This window comes from Enhydra lutris, unplaced genomic scaffold, assembly GCF_002288905.1.
Source record: "Enhydra lutris kenyoni isolate GAN:26980312 unplaced genomic scaffold, ASM228890v2 scaffoldscaffold83, whole genome shotgun sequence".
NCBI lineage: Eukaryota > Metazoa > Chordata > Mammalia > Carnivora > Mustelidae > Enhydra > Enhydra lutris.
In genome coordinates, this window is record NW_019154167.1 from 4,864,969 (window position 1) to 4,876,118 (window position 11,150).

Genomic DNA, 11,150 nt, shown 5'->3' on the forward strand with positions numbered 1-11,150 from the left:
CTTTGTCTTCATGGACTTTACATTTCAATGGGGGAAGACTAAAATAAAACAATAGACATAGTAACATAATAATAAGTTGTGCAGTGCGTTAGTGATGAAAGCAGAGCAGGGTAAGGCAGATAGAACTGGGATGGACAGGTTGCAGTATTAAATAGGATAGTTCAGGTAGGCCTCATTGAAATGGTGAGATTTGAGCTTTGAAGGAGGTGGGAAAATTTACCCAAAATGGATATCTTAGAAAAGAGCACTCCTTCCAGAGGTACATTGCAAAGGACTACCCCTGGGGAAGTGGAAGGTGACCACAAATGTAACAGAGTGAGTGATGAAGTGAGCAGATGGAAAGGTCAGAGATATAATAAAGAACCAAAAACTGTATGGCTTTCGTAAGGACTTCGGCTCTCCCTCTGAGTGGAATTGGGTATCTTTGCAGAATTTTCAGCACAGAAGGACCATGATGTGATCTGTATTTTAAAATTATCACCTTCATTTTTGTGCTAAGATGCACCATGGGGGATCAAGTATGAAAGCAAAGAGAGCTTTTAGAAGGCTGTTGCTTTTATTCAGATGATATATGATGGTGGATTAGACCTTATATGTAGCAATGGAGATAATGAGAAATGGCTGAGTTTTGGATTTATTCTGAAGTACAACCAAAATGACTTCCTGATAGATTGGATGTGTAGTGGGAGAGAAAGAGAGGAACTGAAATAATGTCAAGATTTTTGGCCTGAGCAGATGGTGTGATGGGTTTCCAATCAATTCTGATAGAGAAGGCTATAGGAGAAAAAGATTAGGAGTTCAGTCTGAACATTTTTTTAATATAGGCTCCACGTTGGGCTTGAAGTCACCACCCTGAGATCAAGACCTGAGCTGAGATCAAGAGTGGGATGCCTAACTGACCAAGCCACCCAGGGACCCCTCTCAGGGTCATTTTGAGTTTGAGATTTCTATTAGACATCTGAGTGGTGGTGCTAAGTAGGTAGTTGAATATATTAGACTGTAGTTTGGGATATAGAGCTGGTCTGCAGACATGAATTTGGGAGTTGTCAGCATAGAAATGGTTCTGGAAGAACTGGACTGGAAGAGACTACCACAGGAGTGTGAATAGGATGGAAAGAAGAGGAATAGAGAACCGTCAAAAAAGAGTAAATCTTGCCACTTGCAACAATGTGGATGGAGCTAGAGGGTATTATGCTAAGTGAAATAAGGCAATCAGAGAAAGACAATTATCATATAATCTCACTGATATGTGGAATTTAAGAAACAAGGTAAAGAATCATTGAGGAAGAGAGGAAAAAAATGAAACAAGACAAAACCAGAGAGGGAGACAAACCATAAGAGACTCTTAATCTTAGGAAACGAACTGAGGGTTGCTGTAGGGGAATGGGGTGGGAGGATGGGATAACTGGGTGAAGGACATTGGGGAAGGTATGTGTTGTAATGAGCACTGGGTATTATATAAGACTGATGAATCACAGACCTGTACCTCTGAAACAAATAATACATTATATGTTAATTAATTGAATTTAAATTAAAAATAAGATAAGTTCTGGGGATGTAGTATACACCACGGTGGCTACAGTTAATAATATTGTATATGTATTTGAAAGTTGCTAAGAGAATAAATCATGAAAGTTCTCAACACAAGGAAAAAAATGTGTAACTATGTGTTGTGATGGATGTTAACTAAACTTATTGTGGTAATCACTCCACAGTATATACATATATCAAATCATTATATTGTACACCTAAAACTAATACATTTTAAAATGTCAACTATAGCTCAATAAAAATAAATGAATTAATAAATAAGGAAAAAAAAAGAAGAGAATTTGGGACATTGCCTGCAGGCACTCCCATTTTAAGAGGTCTTGGAGGAGAGAGGAAGCCGGTAAAGGAGACTGAGAAGGAACAGCCAGTGAGATTAGAGAATAGGAGAGTGTGAGGTCCTGGAAGCCAAGTGAAGACCTTGAACCAAGGAGGAAGGTCTTATCCACTGTGCTAAATGCTGCTGATAAGGCAAGTAAGATAAGGACTAAGAACTGAACATTCGGTTGAACAATGTAGGCATTATTCACAACCTCTACAAGATAAATTTCAGTAGAGTGGTGGAGGCAGACCCCTGATTGGAATGTGTTCAAATGAGAATAGCAGGTGAAAAATTGTAACAGTAAGTAGATAAAATTACAAAGGAATGATGGAGTAGTCCAAGTGGATATCTGGGGGAAGAACATTCCTGACAGATGGAACAGATATTAAAAAGGCCCTAGGCAACAGTGAAAGTGGCTTGTTGGAGGAACAGTAGAGAGTTAATAGCTGGGACAGAGTGAGTGAGGTGGAGAGTAGGCAGAGAGGGTAGTGGTCTAGGAAAGGATGGTCATCTGGGGCTTGCTCTTGATACCAGGTTGATGTAGGTAGAATGAGGAATTCAGTCTTAGACCAGGAACATTAGTTCAAATGATGCCTTCAAATATTGCACTTGGAAATATATATCATGTATATCTGAAAAAAGATTTGCATCAAAAGGGAGAAAAGAAATGGGGTGATAGCAGGTGGGGGAGTGGAGTCAAGAGAACATATATGTAAAATAATGCATATATAAAAAGTATATATGTGAAGATACAATATAATAAGATAAATATAATATATATACTTTATATTATATTTATATAATTTATATATAATATAAATATATTTATATAATAAATAAATATAATAAGATAAAATAAGATATAATAGCTTGATTGTATCCTGATAGAAATGACCTAATATAGAGCACAACATTGGTGATGTTGGAGATAAAAGGGAGAAAGATGATAGTGGTATTGTTGAATTGGTATGAGAGAAAGAAATCTAGTGGGAAAAGAGAGGGTCTGGCTTTAGAGGAGTATCTGGAAATATTATATTAGTTTGCTAGGGCTGGCAAAACAAAGGACCACAGACTGGGTGGTTTAAACAACATATATTAACTTTTTAAAGATTGCATTTATTTATTTTAGAGAGAGGGAGAGAGAGCAGGGAGGAGGGGCAGGATGAGAGCGAGAAAGAATCTCAAGCAGACTCTGTGCTGGGCATGAGGCCTGATGTGGGGCTTGATCCAAGGACCCTGAGATCATGAACTGAGCCAAAACCAAGAATCAGCCACTCAATCAACCATGCCACCCAGGTGCCCCTAAACAAAAAGAATTAATTTTCTCACAATTACAGAGGCTAGAGGTCTGAGATCAAGATATCTGCAGTTTGGTTTCTGGTGTGACCTCTCTCCTTGGCTATCAGGACTTGTCCCTGTGTTTTCAGTCTGTGTTATCTGTGCCCTAATCTCTTAGAGAGATACCAGTCTTACTGGATTAGGGTCTACCAATATGGGCCCATTTCACCTTAATTACTTCTTTAAAAAGGTAAAGTCACATTCTGAGGTACTGGAGTTTACAATTTTAATATATGGATTTTGGGGGATATAATTCAGCCCAAAACAATCATATATGGTATCAACAGGAGGGTCATATATATACAGATGCAGGTGTTGGTGAGTGAAGCAATATGGTGATAGGAGTCTATGGAATTATGGTTTAAATTTTCTAGTGAAATAATAAGCATATAAAGAGTTGGGATGCTGAGGTGGTGTTGGAAGTAAGGGACAGGATATTTATAGAGTGATTGCTTGGTAGCAGTAAGGGCCTGATTGACCTTTGTGGTCATGAATTTAAACTGCAATTAGTCATGTGGCTGTGTATTTTCCTCCAGCTAGGTTTAGCTATGTAATTGAGGGACTATAAGGACTGGGCATGACATTTGATCTAGGGAAGATGGGAGAAAAGACAATAAGGGAGTAAGAGATGGTGAAAATATAGTTGGACCAATGGACTGGAGATTCTGGTGAGGTTGAAGGATAGTGGGGTCTCTATACCAAAGGGAGTGAGCTGGAAAAAGAGTAGGTGATAGTCATAGAAAAGGATGTTTGAAATTGAGATTACAGAGGGGTTGCTAAAATTGCTGTGCAAGGCCTAGCGTATAGCCATGTGAGTGAGTATATGAGGTGGGGCCATATACAATGTCACAAAGGAGAAATGTTCAAGGAACTAAAGGAGTCAGTGTGTCAGAATGATCATTCTTGAGCTCACTGGGAATTAAGACAGGACTACTACCATTGGGAGTGACTGTGCTCCAGGAGCTAAAACCTTTGAGAAATTGCAGGGTGAGGATGAAGTTTGGTAAATGACAACAAAAATGAAGGCTAGTTGGTGACAGGCTGTCAAAAACTAGAGGTTTTCAGAGATGTGGGAGAGGAATGGTCTAACGGCAGCAATGACAAGCTAGGAAGACCAAGGAAGACTTGACCTTCAGGATCTGCAGTACAATGATGGTGGGAGAGAAAAGTCATCTGCTCCTCTTGTGTGGGCTTCAGGGGACACAGAGTCCCCAGGAAAAAGACTGATTTCTGTCAGGGGAAAAAAATGATGGGCACATTCAGAGAAAAGGTTGGGGTTATAGAGGAATTACTGAGGGTGCATTGTGTTTTAGGAGTAGGAGAGGGGTGTGAGAAGTGAACTAAAGGAGAAATGAGGTCACAGCCTTATGGGGGTTAATATGCAGGAGTTGAGGGGTGTTGTGGGGATCTTGGAGTTCTTTTGGTGACTAGCACAAATGGGGTTAAACACCATTATTAGATGAGTTCTGGTGGATTCAACGCAGTTAGATTCAAGATAAATCTTGAAGTCTGGGCTACAGGAGGGTGTGTGTGTGTGTCTGGGACTTCCTGTTTACCCCAAGTGATGTGGGAGTTCTCTCTTATACCTAAAACACTGGTCCATACAGTGTTCCATATTATTCCTAGGAACAGAGATCATATAAATCTGTGATGATACAAAAACATGGTCTAGGAACTACAGTACACATTCAGGATAGGACAACCCCTGGGGAAGTGGAAGGTGAATGGACATGGGGTGAGGGTTAAGGGAACCTAAATTTTTCCTTACTGTTTTTATTCTCTAAAAATGAGTAAATATAATCAAATGTTAACAATATTCAAATCTGAGTTGTGGAAACACTGGTGTTTATTATATTTAATGCCTGGGCCACTATAGATATTTAATAAATATTGTGTGTTGAATGAGAGTGGCTTTCTGCTTTAAAAGTTTCTCCGACAAACAAAATTCTTGAATTAACACAAAATGCTACAAGAGCATAGAAAAGGGAATAAATAGAGAAAGGTGGGGAGGGTCTGAGAAATCCTTGTGAAGAGACTGGGTGCTGATGTATGTAGAGTATCTTTACCACGATACACGAGCCATATGGCAAATATGGGATACAAGCTAAAGACATCATCCTATCTTCATCTTACCTTAATGTTCGAAGGTTCTGGGTGAATATCCAGAAAGTGACCTGGAACTTTTGGTCTTTTCAAGTAGCTATTGAATCCTCACTTTCCTCGCCCAACATGGACACTGGGTGGTGCTGCTGTCCAAAATTTCTTCTCTATCATGGACGTTATTACCTCCATATATAGACTACAGGTACTTAGGTAGTCTCCTGTGGGCCAAGCAAAGAGCTAAGGATTGGGGAGATTAAGATGATCCTCCAGTAGATTCTCCCGTGATTACCCTACTGACAACTACCATGTTCAGTGTCTGAGAAAATTGAAAGTGTGACTTTTACATAGGACAGTACCACTATTACAGAAATGTTCTGCTGTGGGGGTGAATGACTCTGAACTGCCCACCCTCTCAAGGAGCTCCCCTCCTCCATGACCTAGGGTCAAGGTCATGGAGGAGGGTCAATGGCTAAGGATTAGAACAGATGCCACTGAGCATTACTGGCAAACCATTGTTTGGTTATCCTGGTGTACTTAGGTGCTATGGCTATAAAAAGCCAGTTCCAGATGTTGGAAGATAACTGGGCAAGAAAGAAGTCTTTGTTTATATTCAGGCTCCAATTATACTGGAAGAGTGAGTGAACTTGGGAAGGAGGAAGTGGATCCTTAGCAAGAAAATAGTGGGCGAGAAGGGGGAGGCAGGCAGACGATCCCTCCGCGAATCAGAGAAGGCTTGGGCAGTGTCTGGGGAGGTTGCTCCGGTATGATGTCATCAAGACACTGAAGCAGGGGAGAGGTCCTGAGAAGAGGGAAGACAATGGACTCCAGCCTACAAGACAAAAGCCCCGGGGTTGGCGGGTGAGTGGGGGACCGTGAAAAGGAAGGCCTGGGATCTTTCAGCCAATCAGAGATGGTTGGGGCGGGGTCCGGGGCGGGGCCTGCTTCGCGATTTATAACTGCAGGGTGCCACGCGGGAAGGTTTAACCTCGTCCAGTGTGTGGAGCGGCGTTGGTCCAGCCGTTGTCATTTCAACCGTCTTCAAGTCATCAGGTGAGGACCTGCGGTCCCGGTGGAGCCAGAAAATTATGGGGACAGGAGGGCGCAGCGGCTGCGGGGCGGAGTGGATCGGTCTCTCAGGAACTGGTGGGGCGGGGTTGGGACTGGCGGTTTCTAACTGCACCTCCTGGAGAGTCCGCGCCTTTGTCTGCGGCGCCGCCTTCTGTGCGTTGCCGAATCCTCCACGGGTGGGTCCTTAGAATGATCCCCTCAGAGTGGCCTGTCCGCGGTGGCTGCATGCCCGAGGCTGAGTGGACGAGGAGTTTGGGTGCTGCCGGGTTTGGGCCCTCTGGAGCTGGCACTTCCCGCTCTCCCTTCCTGTGGCCAAAAGGTGGGCTGTGCGCCCAGCAAAGATGATGGTTATTTTAAAATGTAAGCAAACTGCTCCAGACAAACATACCCATGTGCCCAGCCTTTTATGATATTTGTTAGTCCCTGTATCCCTACCCTGGAAATTGGCTTCTGATCCCTCATCAGAGGAGGGTCGTAGGGTGACCTCGATGGAAGGGAGGCATAATCAGGATTTCTGGCTGCTTGTGGGTCTCTCCATTCTACTCTGGGCACTAGACCTCTTTTAACCTCTACCAGGGTGGGGCCAGGCACGCGCCTGAGAGCACTGTTTTCCCGTCTCTGGGGTCACCTATTGTCCCTTCTTGACAAATCCAGAATGCTCACAGGGCATCTCATCTCCTAACTTTTCCCTTTGCAGAGAAGATATTGCGAAATAAAAACCAGCTCTGTTTGTTTATCCCGTTCTGCTGATCTGATCCTAATTAGCTGTGTCTTCTTACAGCATTTGCAAACCAGTGCCATAAGGAGCTGGTATGAGACATGTAATTAGTTATGATCAGATTAAATACCTTCCCTCTCTTATTGTGGCTATTTAATCTACTGTCTTTGGGCAGATAAAATGGAAAGAAACTAGTACAACTTTTTAACCACGCATTTTGGTCTGCTGCTCATATCCCCCAGGAGAAGGCCCCCCCCCCCCCAACAGTAATTGACTAGAAAGTGAAGATGCTCAAAAAGTGCTATCTCCTGTGTCAAATTCATCAGCTGGTTAAACCCAGTCCTTATTTTTTCTTCTGTCTCTATCTGCTCATGTGTCTCTATCACCTTCATTTTACCTTTGCTCTGATTTTAAGAGTGAGACATATTGACTCCAGTTACTAGAGCATCTGGTTTCTGGTACATCCTGATTCGGTGGCATTTACTACTTATCAGAAATAGGGTAATGACATGGAACAAAAAATATTCTAACAAAAACATTTCTAAGATCTGCTGTTTGTTTCCTGTAGAAAATCAGCAGGTAAAATACACATTAATACTAAATGTGAGAATTTTGGCTGTTACTCTTTAGTCTGACAATAGTTCTACCAGATAGATTTGTTAAATGTTTTTTTTTTTCCAGCCTTTCTATTAGTCAAGATGAGTGATAAGCCAGATTTGTCTGAAGTGGAGAAGTTCGACAGATCAAAACTGAAGAAAACTAATACTAAAGAAAAAAATACTCTTCCCTCAAAGGAAAGTAAGTCATAGGAGCTTTCTTGTTGACATAAACAATGGTGAAAGTTGATAGGTTCAGTAAATAAACTCTTCTTGTAAATTTTGCCACAAAGTAAGCAATAATTAAAGTACCAATGTATTTAATGCATTATCTAAAAATATCAAGTATTTGCTTCTTACCTGGCTTATATGAATGGTTCTCCCAAAATAAGCCCTAGTAATAATGGGAGAATTTTTTTAAAACTGGTTTTTTTGGTTGTTGAAAAAATTACTAAAAGCCACATTAAAACCAATCTTGGGATATTGGACTCAGTATTATAAACATCTTAGTTTTGTCCAATTTTTGGTTATTTGCCATTTTTATACACCTAACAATTTGGGTCTGTGATCTTCTCCCTAAAGAGCTATGTAAACTTTGTGGTTTTGGCCTTCTCTACCTGATGACAAGATGAGGTAAAAGAGCCACTTTAGCTCTTGGGTATCAAGGGTATCAAGCTCTTGGGTATCTTGGGATCAAGGGATCAATTTTGCCCTCCTGACTTACAGTCTGCCGGAGAAACTCCAAACCAAGGAGTACATTTTTTCATGTCAGCATTTTTATTTATTATTTATTATTATTATATTATTATATATATTATATATTATTATTTACTTATTTTTCATGTCAGCATTATTATTATTATTTGAAAGTTCCAAAGTTAGTAAAAATTGCCTGAAATGGTATATCTTTCTAATTGTATAGGGATAGATAAATCAGAAGAAAATGCTTCAGTTTCTCTTCATTCTTAAAATAATATATGGAAAAATGGCAGTATCATAGATTTACCTCTTAAATGGGAAAAAACCATGTAGTTGATGTAGATTCTAATGAATATTCAGGTAGTATACACACACACACACACACACACACACACACACACACACACACACACACCTGTAAGCAGGTATGGCAAACTTTAGTGACTTGCAAATGTGCTTTTGGGGAAGAAACTGAACTTAATCTTGGGAAAATATCTTCTTAATGATTTTTTTAAATGTTTTTTCCCCCAGCTATCCAGCAGGAGAAAGAGTGTGTTCAAACTTTGTAAGATGGGAATCTCCTCCCAAGTGCAGTTTTCAGCAATGCTTGAGTGTCATGGTTTTGGGCTTGTTTTTTTTTTGTTTTTTTGTTTTTTTGTTTTTTTGTTTTTTTTTGTAAACCTATGTGCTTGTAGAGGTTTTAGGCACCTTCTGATACTTCACACTCATACTCCCTGGCTAAGAAGTCAGGAGTAGCCAATGTTCCCTTATATTCATTTTTAAACTTCCATTGGTACATAAACTCCAGCTGGCAAATGTCCATAATCTCACCATTGATGACCTTTGTGTGTGAAGTCCTTCTACCCCCTAGAGGATAGGCTACTTTTCAGCTTCCACAATGGGTGTCTCCATTGCTCCATTGCTCATGAAGGAGCATGGGTTTGCAGCTTTTCATAGTTTATTTTAATTTCTAATGTTGCAATAAAATAACAAATAAAATCAATATGTTAAGGCTCCTGTGGTTCGTTCCTAGTGGTCTTCTAAGGAATGAAAGTACCAAGGGTATTCTTTTCAGCCAAACAGAATGGCTGCAGGAAAGACACTTTGGCAGATTATTCACGTGGAATAGGCTCTCCACTGTCCAGGTGCAGTGGGTCCTGACTAAGTGATGCTAGGTGCTTTTTCCTTAGAGTTAGAAGAGGTCATGTGGACTGGCCCCCTTATCTCAGAAATGAAGAAATGAAAACATCTGAAGTGATGATCTAAAGTGAATAAGAGCTGGAATTCTAGCTGGGCTCTGTTGCTTTCTCAAATGTGCTTTTAAATTTAGTGGAAGATGTCTAAGGCTGGTGATAGATGCAGAAGGGCATTGGAGGCATATGCTAGCACACACTGTGCTAAGCACATCACATATTACTATAGAGCAGAAACTCAGATATCTAATACCTGCCGATGACCCACAGCATTGAACATCTCGTCTCCTTAAAATTTATGATAGAGAGAGGTAGTGAGAGAGGAAAAACAAGCACAGGGGAGTTGGAGAGAGAGATGCAGGCTCCCTGCTGAGCAGGGAGCCCCATATGGGGCTCCATCCCAGGACACTGAGATCATGACCTGAGCCAAAGGTAGATGCTTAACGACTAAGCCATCCAGGTGCCCCCAAAATTCACTATCTTAATAAGCCAAGTATTTGGTATTCATGGTGAGCATAAGTGTTATGGACTGAATTGTTCTCCCCTACCTCCAAAAAAATTCATATGTTAAAGAGCTAACCCCCAATGTGACTGAATCTGGGGATAGGGTATTTAGGAGGTAATTAAGGTTAATTGAAGTCCTAAGGGTGGGGCCCTAGTCTGATAGAACAGTGACCTTAAAAGAAGAGGAAGCAGCACCAGAGATCTCTCTCCCTGCCATGTGAGGACACAAGGGAGTGACCATCTGCAAGACAGAATGAGAGTTCTCAGCAGAAACTGATCCTGCAGGACCTTGTTCTGGGACTGCTATCCTCTAGAACTATGAGAAAATAAATTTCTATTGTTTAAGCCACCCAGTCTATGGTATTATGTTATGACAACTCAAACTGACTAATACAATAAGGAATACATATGAATCGGCAAGCTCTGATACCTACCCTTAAAAAACTCTTTCATCACTTAAAATTTTTAAGAACCAATCACCTATAATCCCACCAATTAGAAGTATCAACATTTGATTGTATGACAATCCAGACTGGTCTATTAATATTCATATATTTTCCTACAAAAAGCGATTATGCTGTCTATACCTATTTGCAACCTCAAGTATTCTCTTACCATTCCTTCTAAGGGCTAACATCCTTAAATAATCACTGGGTTTACAGGAAGTGGATGCTGTTTTCAATAACATAAACTTCAGTAAGTGAAACAGTAGTTGGGTTAACTCCGATTAAATGTCAGTTAAGTAACACAGTCACAAGGCTTAGCATAGCCGGAAGATCTGAGAGTTTGAAGTAACCACGGTGGTCATCAATACCTTACCTCTTGCTTGAAGTAATTATCTGGCAGAGTCACTCACCTTGCTCTGACAGGCTGCTTATACTATGCCCAAACCTGCCTTCCTATAGCTTCTATCCAATAATCCTAGGACTTCATGCTGGAGACCCAAAAAATGTAGCTGTTCATTCTCAAATATTTGAAGTCAGCTGTTGTATGCCTGCCTCTGTACCTCTAAGGCTTCTCCTGATGACATTTCCCTTATCCTTTGAATCTAGCTTACGTGA

The 11,150-nt window shown here is 40.8% G+C and overlaps 1 protein-coding gene across 1 annotated transcript; it reads left to right on the forward strand.

Annotated features, from left to right (window-relative positions):
- Positions 1-6,307: 6,307 nt before the first annotated feature.
- On the forward strand, positions 6,308-9,237 carry LOC111161313 (thymosin beta 15B). The gene is made up of 3 exons (XM_022524904.1): positions 6,308-6,361; positions 7,779-7,895; positions 8,924-9,237. The coding sequence occupies exons 2-3, from the start codon at positions 7,796-7,798 to the stop codon at positions 8,959-8,961; spliced, it is 138 nt and encodes a 45-aa protein (XP_022380612.1). The 5' UTR covers positions 6,308-6,361; positions 7,779-7,795; the 3' UTR covers positions 8,962-9,237.
- Positions 9,238-11,150: the final 1,913 nt, after the last annotated feature.

Bases quoted from the DNA above. Each gene is read 5' to 3' on its own strand.
- LOC111161313 (XM_022524904.1), top strand. From the start codon at position 7,796: ATGAGTGATAAGCCAGATTTGTCTGAAGTGGAGAAGTTCGACAGATCA. The intron at 7,896-8,923 runs GTAAGTCATAGG...TTTTTCCCCCAG, and splicing joins TACTCTTCCCTCAAAGGAAA to CTATCCAGCAGGAGAAAGAG.